The 13,666-nt window shown below is 46.7% G+C and overlaps 1 protein-coding gene across 3 annotated transcripts; it reads right to left on the reverse strand.

Annotated features, from left to right (window-relative positions):
* Positions 1-974: 974 nt before the first annotated feature.
* On the reverse strand, positions 975-13,232 carry LOC115140798 (ras-interacting protein 1-like). 3 transcript variants are annotated; one of them, XM_065027849.1, is made up of 16 exons: positions 12,923-13,228; positions 11,829-11,959; positions 10,819-11,264; positions 9,500-9,760; positions 9,134-9,378; positions 8,839-9,012; positions 8,227-8,431; positions 7,444-7,742; positions 7,063-7,224; positions 6,586-6,626; positions 4,489-4,643; positions 4,051-4,163; positions 3,644-3,938; positions 3,068-3,231; positions 2,479-2,620; positions 975-1,829 (listed from the first exon to the last, which is right to left on the reverse strand). In XM_065027849.1, the coding sequence occupies exons 2-16, from the start codon at positions 11,957-11,959 to the stop codon at positions 1,651-1,653; spliced, it is 3,012 nt and encodes a 1,003-aa protein (XP_064883921.1). In that variant the 5' UTR covers positions 12,923-13,228; the 3' UTR covers positions 975-1,650. The 3 variants fall into 3 exon arrangements, 2 of the variants coding, with proteins under 2 accessions (XP_064883921.1, XP_064883922.1); XR_010465746.1 differs by lacking the exon at positions 975-1,829 and having other exon boundaries at positions 2,534-2,620; positions 3,068-3,209; positions 12,923-13,232; XM_065027850.1 differs by lacking the exons at positions 11,829-11,959; positions 12,923-13,228 and having other exon boundaries at positions 10,300-10,911.
* Positions 13,233-13,666: the final 434 nt, after the last annotated feature.

Consider the following 13,666-nt stretch of genomic DNA (forward strand, 5'->3'; position numbering starts at 1 on the left):
TCTTTCGGGACTGTTTTCGGGCTTTTTACCATAAAATAGTTGAGCCAAAGTTGTTGACCGGGGAAAGGAAGAAGTTTGGCTACCAGCCAAAGCATTAGAGGAAAAAACACGCACAACGTCTTGAGATAATAGATAAATACCACTTCATGAAGTCGTGGGATTTTGAGGATGCTCCAAAACTGAAGAACAAAGATAAATTGACAGACTACTTTTTCCACTCTCACTAGGCTATTATGGGGAAGTAGGCTACTTTGTTTATTTAGAAATTCGGCATGAGTCTACTGAGGGACAACAAACCGTTAGGTTACTTACAGTAACATGGTTTATGAGACGCTCGCAAGCCGTCACACAAACAGATGTTACTCACACCACACGCTCTGACATCACTCGTCTGCTGCCCGTCCACGAAAACCGCGCACTAATTTCACTTAAACGAGCTACTGGCCATTTTATGAGACCAACTATCGGATATGGCGCATTAATGAAATAAAGGAACAAACTGATTAGACTTTTCAGCGTGTGTCATCACCGCACAGAGAGGAAATTAAAAATCTTACCCAATGCATTGGAGTCATTCTCTCTGACCCCTCAGACAGTTCACCTTGGCACAGCCAGGCAGTGTGTGGTCGTCATCTGCTTCCTAAGCCACGGAAGCACCATCGTGCGTATGTTATGTCTATGTTGGAATAACCTATTAATCACACAGGAAATATGATATTTCCGAAATCGGGTTGATTGACAGGGACCCCCGCTAATTCCCTAGTCTAGTAACTGTTGAGTCATCATTCCAGGGGTTGACTGAGTGCTGCGTCGCCACCTTGTGGTCCTTTCATTCTGGCACCCCGGGTACAAAATGAGTCGGGACATTCACCTTTCCAGAACCTGTCTAGCTGTTGAGTTGTGTGGTACAATCAAAGTTTTAAACCAAACAAGGACAGAACAGCCATAACAAAGGAAACACTATGGACAGATCATAGGGTTCCAACATTTTATTTATAATATCAGCACAGTCAGTTAGAAATAAAATACACATGGTAAAACAGTTTCCTTCATAGTGTTAGTGTTTACTTTGGTATACAATCTAATGTTCTGTGACAATACACATTTACTATATTCTTTATATGAGAATATCTGTGAGCATCCATCCATCCAGTATAAAGCTGACCTACAGGGATATCTTTTACATAATAACATTGTCATACCATCATTTATGCTTCATTTTGTAGGACTTTTCTTTTTCAGGCAACCACTGCATTTCAGGCAATGAGTTACAAAATAAAGAGTGTTTAGAGAACAGTAAAAGAAGAGTTGTATTGTCTTACAGTTAGATAACTATTACATTGTGTTATGACTTTCTTTTGACAGTTGCCATTCCTCACACCAGTTGCCATTCCTCACACCAGTTGCCATTCCTCACACCAGTTGCCATTCCTCACACCAGTTGCCATTCCTATCCATTGCATCTGTCTTACGACAGAGGGTTCAATACAGGGTTCATTTCAAAGTTGCCCGAGATGGATGAGGTTGCCCCTAGATGCTGATCAAGGGTCAGTTTTGTGTCTTTCTCCCTTCATGGTTGAGGCGGATGGTGAACTGATCCTAGAACTGTGCCTAAGGGTAGCTTCTACCCGGAGCTCAACTGTCCAGTGCTCACAGCCTGGTCCTCTGATTGGCTGGCAGCTCATCCTGGTCGAGTCCCCACAGGAAGTTGCGCAAGCGTGTCACTTCCTTTTGTAGCTCGGGGCTGGGGATTGGCTGGGAGAGGTCCAGCTGAGGCGTCTCATTTGGCAGGATGAGAGGGGGGTGGTCCAGGAAACTTTCGAAGATGTCTTGGACAGAAAAGCATGACTAGATATTTAGTGGTCTGAGATTCTTAGGAAGAAATCATACCCCTTCTATACATGTGTACTTACAATGTTCGGAATGTCTAAGGGCTAAATCCTATTAATTGACATAAATGCATAATTTACTGGAATATTCTACTTATCTCAAGTTTGCAGTTGTATCTAATGTTGTGTTCATAACCAAGTTGGAAGTTGTGAAGTTGTAAATACCAGTTAGATGCATTCACATGCTTTAAACTCAGAGAAATGCCGATTGGCTAATGTCCAAAAAGCTTCATCAACCATGATCTAAAAGTAGAGCTATCATGCTTGTAAACAAATTATAGTGTTCAAAAACCATATTAATAGATTGCTATTTATAATTTATATTTTGTTGTTACATTTAACTAATGAAAATGCTGTTATCGAAGTCTATTCCTTAGTAGGTGATGTCAGAGATCAGCATGTGGGAGAAGTCGGAGATTAAGGATGATAGACGAGTTTTCCACTAGTAATTACTAGTTGGAGGACAGTTCACATGGATTTATTGCCAGGCGTATATGCTAAATACTACCTTCCCACTTGGTTATGAATGCAGCATTAGCTCCTACATAATGACCCTCCAGGACTCCCAACCCCCCCCCTCGTGTCTCACCTCCACTGAGCTCCATCCCAGGGGGAGGAGCCCAGGAGGCCGGTGGGGCTCTGGCCGGTCCCAGCTTGTAATTGGTCAGCAGATGGTGCAGCTGGGTGGGGCTTAGCAAGGCGTGGTCCTCCTGTAGGCTGGCCCAGGATGACTGGCGGGGGAGAGACAAGAGAACAACCAATGAGCAACAAAACAGAGAAGGAGGAAACGTGGACGATATCAGCAATGTCCACAACTGAGATGGGATGCCAAATCTAAAATCTACCCCTAGCCCCTTGTCACCTCTAGATTACCCCTTATATCTGAAAATAACTAAATGGGTGTGAACAAATTAATGGAAAAGCTTGTCTATCTAGCTTCCTAGAGCGGTTATCATACAGTTTATACCGATCTGATCCAATCAGCTTTAGGAGAAGGCATCAGGAAGTGTCTAGAGGTAGGGGCTAGGGGTGGATGTGTGATAAGTCAAATAGGTTTAGAGGAAGAACAACACAACAACGAGACCAAAACATGACTCTTTATCCAGAATGTTTTGTTTTGGGTCATTATCTTGCTAAATCGACTGATTGTTAACTGGCTAAACCAGCATTATTTTTACCTGGATGAGGCGGGTCTTAGGGACGCACAGGAAATTGACTGTGACGGACAGCTTCTTCAGGAACTCAGAGGCGATATCTCCAAGTCCCGCGCCCTGCAGCCAGTCCAGAACCAGGTCCAGGTTTGTACGGATCTGGACCGCTCTAGACCAGGAGAACAGACCATCTGAGAGAGGGAGGGAGTGAGGGACAGAGCGAGAGAAGAGGAAGAAGAGACAGAAAGAGAGGGAGTGTGTGTGTGTGTGTGTGTGTGTGTGTGTGTGTGTGTGTGTGTGTGTGTGTGTGTGTGTGTGTGTGTGTGTGTGTGTGTGTGTGTGTGTGTGTGTGTTAGTGCACATCTGAACCAGGGTTGGAAAGTTCAAGTTATTTCAGAGCCGCACCCAGATTCTCTGTCTCGCTGTGCTTGGTAGCGCTCATCCCCTTACGACCTCTACACTTAATGGTTCGTGCACAAACAATGACTTGTGTAGTGGAAAGCAATTTCTGCATGTGTAATGTGGAACCCACTTAGCTCATGACTGCAGCTTCCTCAGACCAACCCCTGACCTTGGACCCCAGTATTACCCCTGCCCTCTCACCTCTCTCCAGCAGTGTGTTGAGCAGGGAGGTGTTGGTGAAGAAGAAGAGGTAGCCGAAGGTTTGGGAGGTGAGTGGGGGGGAGAGGCAGGCCTCCCGGGACAGCATCAGGGAGCAGCGGTACACCTCCACCAGCCCAGCCACCGTAGGTGGGAGGGAGGACACGTCTTCCCCCTCTCCCTCCCCTCCACCACCCTCACCCCCATCCATCTCCCTACCCTCATTTCTCTCCTTCTCTATCTCCAGGCTGGAGAAAGGGTTGTTGTCCAGGAGAGCTGGAAGGAGGGAGTACAGCGTCTGACAGAGACCGAGTGACAGAGAGAGAGATTAATTCATGTATAGGTCAGGATATAATTATGTACGGTAACTTGATTGTGTCTTGAGTGTGAGGTAACTCAACCTCCCTCACCTTTGTGAGGTGGTACACGCACTGCTGGAAGGTGTGCATTATCACGTCATCAAGCTGCGCCAGGGCCTCGGAGCAGGTGTCCAGGTCAGCTGACAACACCGGGTCACCAGGAGCTGAGGGTAAATATATATGCATTAACTTCTAACTAAGGTCATATAACTACTGATATTGCAGAACAATCGAAAATATATTTAACTTTCTCAATGATGTAACTAACTTGTTTTTACTACTGTGTGGCTAAATGATGATAGCAGGAATGTCACACAGGAAGAGGAAGACAGGGAGACACAAAGATACAACGGCCGTGTGACGTAAAACAGAGAGACAAGGTTAATATGACAAAATGCTTTTTTTGGAGAAAGAAGCTTTTTGGCAGATGATCGATGGTGATTTGCATTGATCAAGAGGAAACGGACTCTTATGACACAGGTGTCTCACCCTCAAACTCCCAGTCTCTCTCCATGGCCTCAACTTTGACCTGGAAGAAGTTGAGGAGCTCTGTGGCATTGGACATCCAGAACATCAGAGGTCGAAGGTCAGAGGACAGCTTCTGTGCACTGGGCGCACTCAGTTCAACCTCCTGCTCTGTGGAACTGGACAGACCAGAACAGGACACACACAGCGTTATAGAAGTTGTTGTTACTATCTATTCATCTCTCTCAAGGAGTTACAGCAAGTCCTTGATCTATTTTAATGAGCATGCAGTGACAGGGTTCAGTAACACTTTTTGGGGGGCTGCAGGTAGCCTAGTGGTTAGAGTGTAGAGGCTGCAGGTAGCCTAGTGGTTAGAGTGTAGAGGCTGCAGGTAGCCTAGTGGTTAGAGTGTAGAGGCTGCAGGTAGCCTAGTGGTTAGAGTGTAGAGGCTGCAGGTAGCCTAGTGGTTAGAGTGTAGAGGCTGCAGGTAGCCTAGTGGTTAGAGTGTAGAGGCTGCAGGTAGCCTAGTGGTTAGAGTGTAGAGGCTGCAGGTAGCCTAGTGGTTAGAGTGTAGAGGCTGCAGGTAGCCTAGTGGTTAGAGTGTAGAGGCTGCAGGTAGCCTAGTGGTTAGAGTGTAGAGGCTGCAGGTAGCCTAGTGGTTAGAGTGTAGAGGCTGCAGGTAGCCTAGTGGTTAGAGTGTAGAGGCTGCAGGTAGCCTAGTGGTTAGAGTGTAGAGGCTGCAGGTAGCCTAGTGGTTAGAGTGTAGAGGCTGCAGGTAGCCTAGTGGTTAGAGTGTAGAGGCTGCAGGTAGCCTAGTGGTTAGAGTGTAGAGGCTGCAGGTAGCCTAGTGGTTAGAGTGTAGAGGCAGCAGGTAGCCTAGTGGTTAGAGTGTAGAGGCTGCAGGTAGCCTAGTGGTTAGAGTGTAGAGGCTGCAGGTAGCCTAGTGGTTAGAGTGTAGAGGCTGCAGGTAGCCTAGTGGTTAGAGTGTAGAGGCTGCAGGTAGCCTAGTGGTTAGAGTGTAGAGGCTGCAGGTAGCCTAGTGGTTAGAGTGTAGAGGCTGCAGGTAGCCTAGTGGTTAGAGTGTAGAGGCTGCAGGTAGCCTAGTGGTTAGAGTGTAGAGGCTGCAGGTAGCCTAGTGGTTAGAGTGTAGAGGCAGCAGGTAGCCTAGTGGTTAGAGTGTAGAGGCTGCAGGTAGCCTAGTGGTTAGAGTGTAGAGGCTGCAGGTAGCCTAGTGGTTAGAGTGTAGAGGCTGCAGGTAGCCTAGTGGTTAGAGTGTAGAGGCTGCAGGTAGCCTAGTGGTTAGAGTGTAGAGGCTGCAGGTAGCCTAGTGGTTAGAGTGTAGAGGCTGCAGGTAGCCTAGTGGTTAGAGTGTAGAGGCTGCAGGTAGCCTAGTGGTTAGAGTGTTAGACTAGTAACAGAAAGGTTGCAAGATGGAATCCCCGAGCTGACAAGGTAAAAATTGGTCGTTCTGCCCCTGAACAAGGCAGTTAACCCATTGTTCCTAGGCCGTCATTGAAAATAAGAATTTGTTCTTAACTGGCTTGCCTTGTTAAATAAAGGTTCAATTTTAAAAATTACATTTGGATAGTCCATCTGCAGATGCTCTACAGACGATCAGTAACATTTCAAATAACTGTCTAACTAACCCTTAACCCTTAAACCAGATCCTAACCCTTATCCTAGCCCTTGTTCTAAACTTAACCCTAACCTTAGCATGCAGTTACTTATCAACAGATAGTTTGTTGATAATATATGTAGAGCATCTACAGATGGACAATCCAGACTATCCAAATAAAGTGTGACCCAGGGTCCCACTACATCTGATTTCATCTGTTAACTGCTATTCACTTGGGATAACATCTGCTAAATAAACATGAATATTAATAGATATTTGTGTACCGTAGTAGTTTATCAATATCATATACAATTTATACTTTGTGTGTCACATATTTTAATCATGAATCCTTGCATAATGCTAAATAGTATCTGCATGTTCATCACATTATTTACAGACACACAAGCTGGACAATCACTTCTCTTGATTCCCCCTAATACAGCCCTAAGGGAAGTTCCAAACACAGGAAACAGCTGAAATATGACGTTGAGCAGAAATGATCTTACTTTTGCGTGGGATGCTTATCCCCGAATTCCTTAATGTTATCCTGTAAAAAGAGTTGGAGAGGGAAGAGAGGACATGAGAGGAGAGACACGTCACGGCTTAGTGGCAGAGGCGGGGGGGGGGGGGGGGGGGGTGAGTTGGGTTACAAAGTCTGGACAGGCCACCAGGACAATTACAACACAGTTTCCAGAAGGAAGTGACATCAGCTCATCCCCTGTTCTGTTCATCTACAGTGACAGGCATCTGTCTGTCTGTCTGTCTGTCTGTCTGTCTGTCTGTCTGTCTGTCTGTCTACATGAATCCCTGTTCACAGCCTACAGTGTTTCAGAGAAAGACATGTCAGTCTGGGGCAGCTTTATAACCCTTTACAATCCTATTTTATCTGCTGTGTAACTTTCTCTGTCAGTCTTGACTGAGCTATGGCTAGTTAGCGTTATTACAACTGAGATGATCCTAGACAGTCTTTCAAATGAACTCACCCAAACAATCCCTTTGATCTGATTGGCTGCTTTCAGCAGCAACTGAGGCATGAGGGCGGGATCCAGGTGTTTGGAGGCGTGGTCAATCATGATTGACAGGAGAAAGGCTGGGGCTAAAGGCCCGCCCTCTGAGTCTGGAGAGGAGTTCTTAGAGATTATCTCCTGATGGAGAAAGAGTGAGAAACAGTGGCTTTAATTTATAGTCCTGTTTCAGCTCATATGTACCTGTTATCAACCAAGAAAGTAATATATGTGGTAACAATAGATACTTTAAGTACCTCCCCACCACTTATATAACACAGTTCTCTACTCTAATCTGTAGCAGACAGGTAGCAGACACAGTGGTGTAACTAACAGACACAGGGGTCTTTCTTCTCTCACCTGTAGCAGAGCGTCAGCGTGGCGGGGCTGGAACCGCAGCAGAGCCTCAGTGGAACCCAGGTACTGCCTCAACGCTTCCTGTCTGTCCACCAATCCCGAGAGGCAGCAGGTGGAGGGAACGTCAGCTTGCCAAGGCAGCACCAATGCCAGCGGAGGGGCCGGGGTCACGCGGGGGTCACGATACAGGAAGAGAAAATGACCTCCTATGCCAATCACGTCCCCAGGTTTAAGCCCCGCCTCCCGGTAGAGAGCTTCTCCGTTGTGTGTGACAGATCCTCCTCTGAAGGGACGCATCAGAGCTGGGGGGAGAGAGAAAATGGTTGATTAACTAGTAACACTATAATTGAAGTTCTGCTTATAAACTGCTTATAAAAAAGGTATGACAGTTTTCGAACCATATTTAAAGGGGTATCAAGAAGTGTCTAGTGGTAGGATCTCTAGAGGTTGATTGTGGACAGAGAAATACTGTAAAATCAGGTGTCAACGTGTAGTAAGGAATTGTTACTTCTGTGGATAGATGTAAGCAGATATGAATTGTTACTTCTGTGGATAGATGTAAGCAGATATGAATTGTTACTTCTGTGGATAGATGTAAGCAGCTATGAATTGTTACTTCTATGGATAGATGTAAGCACATATGAATTGTTACTTCTGTGGATAGATGTAAGCACATATGGAAAAGGCTCCCTATTTTGCAGGCACATTTCTGTTTGTTGAGGTCTGCAAACATCACAGGAGTAGGGCCAGGATTTAGGACTAGGGTTGTTTGTGGACCAGGCCTACCTTGCCCAGGGGGAGCGTCGGGTACGGCTGAGTCTCTCCTGACCAACAGGTGCCTGGCCAGCATGTCTGGAGCAGAGAGGAACGTTTCTACCTTCAGAGGCCTCTTCCCCTTCCTCTCCCTTTCTCTGTCCTTCTCTCTCTCCCTCATCGTTGGCTTCCGCCCAAAAACGTGTGTGTGCCCTGCCATGATGTACAAAACAAAGTCCTGTAGAAAACACAGAAAACACACACAGAGGAGAACGGAAGAAGGAAATAAAAAAAGAAAGAGAGAAGGGAGTTTGTTATCATCTGAAGGACATGGTTATGATAAGGGGACATCTTGGAGATCTTAAGTTGTGTGGAGGTCAGGAGATAAGGTATGAAGTGTGTCACAGTTTGCTACAATGAAGACCTGTGTGAGGTCACTGTGAGAGATGGAGTGATGTACACAGTGGGGTTGTGTGTGTCTACAAAGGTATTGTGTTGCTGTGAGTCTGTTTTGTGCTCAGGGTTGAATGGGAAAGGCTGGGGAAGGGTTGGAAACAGTGATGGTATGTGGCGATTAGGGGAATGCAGGTATGATGTCATGTTCAGGGTGTGTGTGTGTGATCATCTGGGAGGCGCAGGTCTAACCTTGCTCTGGTCGTAGCCCTGCAGCAACAGGAAGTAGGGTCGGTCCGTGGGCGGGAGGATCAGGCTCTGTGACATCACTTCCAGGTCGCAGGCTGAGTAGTCTTTCTCCTCCTCCACTGCTTTGTCTGCTTTGTTCCTCCGCTCCACCTCGTCTCTGACCTTTGACCTCATCATCTAAGACAGAGGGAGGAGTCTTTATGGTCAGACTGCTGCACTGCTGAGATTAGGTGGGGTTGACCTGTTTCTATCATGTTGCAACGTGTTGAAACACATCCTCTCATCCTCTCATCCTCACCTCTCCGTGCTCCAATGGAGCTATCATGCTCACAATGTTCTTCCTGTCCTGGAGTCCTGCACTGTTGTTAGGGTGGTTTCCAGAGTGACTGGGGTCATTGCCAACGTGGTTTCCTTGGCGACGCCTCAGGCTGAGGTTCATGTCGCTGATGCTCCTCCTGAGTTCCGAGTTCCGTCCTCGATGACCTCGCTCGCCCTCCTCAGCCCCGCCCCCCGACTGTATGCGGCTCCGCCTCCAACGTACACCTGTTACCACGACAACCAGACATATCATTAAAAACAAATAAACTACACTTTTCACTGGATGACTGTAGGAAACCCCAGATGTAAGAGCTGGTCATCTAGAGACTCTATATTGTCATTTTACCTGTGTGGTTCTCCCCTTCCCTCTCTCGCTCCTTCTCTTTCTCCCTCTCCTCTCTTTCGTAGTCGTCCCGCCTCTGGATCTCGAAGCGGCGTTCAAACCCCTCCTTGGGCCGCCACATGTCCACCAATAGCAGTGGGCATTCCCATTCGGCCACACCCCTACGACACTCTGTCTCCCATTGGACGGCTCCATCTGGTTGCTGGATGGGCTTTCCAATGACATCACACAACAGGAAGTCTTCCGGGCTGTGTTTCTGCAGGGCTAGGAGAGAGAGGCAGGGCGACCAGGCTAATTATTTTTCCAACGAATATGACATTATTGCTCAATTGAGGTCAAATCAAATGTCAAATGTATTTATATAGCCCTTCTTACTTCAGCTGATATCTCAAAGTGCTGTACAGAAACCCAGCCTAAAACCCCAAACAGCAAGCAATGCAGGTGTAGAAGCACGGTGGCTAGGAAAAACTCCCTAGAAAGGCCAAAACCTATGAAGAAACCTAGAGAGGAACCAGGCTATGAGGGGTGGCCAGTCCTCTTCTGGCTGTGCCAGGTGGAGATTATAACAGAACATGGCCAAGATGTTCAAATGTTCATAAATGACCAGCATGGTCAAATAATAATAATCACAGTAGTTGTCGTGCAGCAAGTCAGCACCTCAGGAGTAAATGTCAGTTGGCTTTTCATAGCTGATCATTAAGAGTATCTCTACCGCTCCATGTTTATCTGTACTTTCACGCCTCTCTTACATGAATCCCTGTACTGTACTCGGTCTGTACTCTCTCTCTCTTTCTGCCTCTTACCTGCATCGTCCGTCTCCTCCCTCTCTCTCTTTCTGCCTCTTACCTGCATCGTCCGTCTCCTCCCTCTCTCTCTTTCTGCCTCTTACCTGCATCGTCCGTCTCCTCCCTCTCTCTCTTTCTGCCTCTTACCTGCATCGTCCGTCTCCTCCCTCTCTCTCTTTCTGCCTCTTACCTGCATCGTCCGTCTCCTCCCTCTCTCTCTTTCTGCCTCTTACCTGCATCTTTCCGTCTCCTCCCTCTCTCTCTTTCTGCCTCTTACTTGCATCGTCCGTCTCCTCCCTCTCTCTCTTTCTGCCTCTTACCTGCATCGTCCGTCTCCTCTCTCTCTCTCTTTCTGCCTCTTACCTGCATCGTCCGTCTCCTCCCTCTCTCTCTTTCTGCCTCTTACCTGCATCGTCCGTCTCCTCCCTCTCTCTCTTTCTGCCTCTTACCTGCATCGTCCGTCTCCTCCCTCTCTCTCTTTCTGCCTCTTACCTGCATCGTCCGTCTCCTCCCTCTCTCTCTCTTTCTGCCTCTTACCTGCATCGTCCGTCTCCTCCCTCTCTCTCTCCGTATAGCGGGTGATGACCTGGGCGATGAGCTGTTTGGCTGTAGAGTGGGCGGTGGCCAGCAAAGAGCGGTAGTTAGCCCCACTAGACAGAGCATCCCCATAGATCTTGATGAGGCCTGGGGCTGTGGAGGAGGCAGGGGGCAGGTAGTGGTGGGAGGAAGGGGCAGCAGAGTGGGCCCACACCTCCCTCTCCTTCTCCCCTATGGCCTTGTCTCGGTCACTGTTGGAGCGCCCCCTCAGGAAGAGGTGGGAAAGACGCTTGGTGCGGGACTGGGGCCCGGCGGGACGGGGCCGGAGGAAGGCCGGAGAGGGAGAGGGGGATGGGGGAGCGAGGGAGGGGGTGGAGATGGAGAGGGAAGAGGATGGGGCAGAGGGGGCCTCGTGGAGGGACGCTGCGTCAGAGCTGGTGGTGGACCTAGTGAGGGAGAAGGAGAGGAGGGGGAAAGAAAAAGAGAGAGGGGAAGTAGGGCATGTCAGCTGTGAGTTATGGCTGACAGAGCTGAATATAGACAATATTAACTGCTAGAAAACGGTCACAGGATTCAAGGAACACTGCATGACATGTAACACATGACCATACAATCAAATTAGTCCATAACGAACTGTTCTCTTGGTTAATTTATTGTATGCAAAAACATGTCAGACACTTAACTTGACTGTGGCTGGAGATATAGTGAGGAGGACTGAAGGATAAACAAACTGAATACAGGACAAACTGAAGATACAGCGAGTCAGCAGACAGACAGACAGACAGACAGACAGACAGACAGACAGACAGACAGACAGACAGACAGACAGACAGACAGACAGACAGACAGACAGACAGACAGACAGACAGAGTTAAGAGACCTGGGTTGATGTGTGATAAGTTGATTAGTTGAGTCAGATGTGTTACTGCTGGACTAGAACAAAATCGTTGAGAATCAACATTGGACTAAGTGACATTGAGGTACTGTACATAGGTAGCAGAGAGACTGACTTGACAGAGACGGCGCTGGGCCAGCGGCCCCCCAGCTTGGCAAAGTGTTTCCTGGGAGAGTTGATCCACAGACCCACAGGGAAATGTAGCTTCCTGAAGCGAGGACTGTCAGTCCCCTCCATCTGATCCATCTGAGAACCAACGAGCGAGAGATGAGAAACTCAAAGAACACAGATCAAATGTTCATAATCTTTGAGTTAATTAATTAAGATGTGTGTGGACTATACTGCTTTACATTCTATCCATGTGGGCCTGAAACAGGCCCTTGATATATTTGGACAAAAATCAAAGGTTAAATCATCAGGGGGAGGAAGACTGACCTTTTCCTCCAAACAACCCAACTGGGGGTATGTAATCCTAAACTTGTCAAATAATGACATCATCATCATGAATAGTTTGAGATCCTCCGGATCCTTGTGGAATTGTTCATTGTTACACACCAAAGGAATTTGGCTGTGGAAGTGATTGTTGCCCCCCATTGGTAAAAAAATATATATATATTTTTTGAAAACGGTAGATAGGTTACACTTGGCTCAAATCATCTCAAATTCTACAGCACTGTAAATGACATCTTTGTCACAAAGGTACTCTAAGCTGAATGTGTGTCATTACTCCTTATCCAAACAGGAAGTGTGTTCTACAGGCCTCAGATCCAGCTGTGGTGTTGAAAGGGAAATCCCCACTCTTAAAGTCACTACATGTCTGTCGCCTCAGCCTACAACTACGAGTAGAATGAAATTACTCGTAATGGTGGAATGTAGAGTTTGGGGAGGGAAAACTGTGCTTAGTTACAGCTTCTACTCTACAAATTAGATGTGTCAACAAAAAAAATGAATGTAGAACGGTTCAAATTTGAACCCAAATAATATTTTTTCATTGTTATTTTTTTTTACTCAACTTTCTATAATGCAATGTTGCAAAAGAAACAGCAAAAACTTATCAGCAACATTTTACTGTGGAAAATGATCAATATTGTGACCTCTAACAGCTTATCATGGATGACAGCTCAAATGTTAAAAAATCGAATGGAAAAGTAATGAACCAATGCAACACAATAGGTCCTCTAAAATAAAAGCGTACTTGAAAGTACTTACGAGAACGACTGCAGTTCCCTCTTCGTATAATTGTTTTATTAGTCCTTCTCAATAGAAAAAAAGAAAATGGTTAAAAACAACTTCGTATTTTCCTTTTTCCCCAAGACAAAAACTCCATTTTCAAAACGTCTATCTGCGCCACAGGTATCTCTCTTTCTAAATCAGAACCTATTTTTCTCCACTTTCTCTCGTTTTCTTTGTGTTTTCTGTCTGTTTTCCAAGTAATGGTGGTACGGGCTCCTTCTCTCTCTTTCTCTGCCTCTGTGGGTCTATAGATAGAGAAACAGGCCCATTGTTCTAAGTGACAGAATTTCCTTCCTTCGTGCTGGACAACACCTATATCCTGAGAGAGAGAGAGAGAGAGAGAGAGAGAGAATGGGGAGATTATTTTGTGATGCACACACTTGCTGGCCCCTTGTACTGTATATACTGTACATACACGCGATAAAGAGATAAGACTAGAAATAGAGTTTGGGGAGAGGGGTTAATCCAGCATTCCCCTTTCTCCCCAAGCACACATGCACACTCGTGGACACTGGTCGGATTCCGTTAGACCACTGCCTTTGGCATTAGGGTGCTTTGGAGCGCTGGGGTTGGGTACGGAGAAGATGGGGTGGGAGTGGAGGACGGGGCGGGGGCTGGGGGGGCAGTGAGAATCTGTGATTAATTTGGACAACTAATTACTTTAACAAAGCCACTCAGAGAAAATAGGTTTATGCTCCCAGCTTAAAAAGGATAGCAGTC

Source organism: Oncorhynchus nerka, linkage group LG14 (genome assembly GCF_034236695.1).
Source record: "Oncorhynchus nerka isolate Pitt River linkage group LG14, Oner_Uvic_2.0, whole genome shotgun sequence".
Classification (NCBI taxonomy): Eukaryota; Metazoa; Chordata; class Actinopteri; order Salmoniformes; family Salmonidae; genus Oncorhynchus; species Oncorhynchus nerka.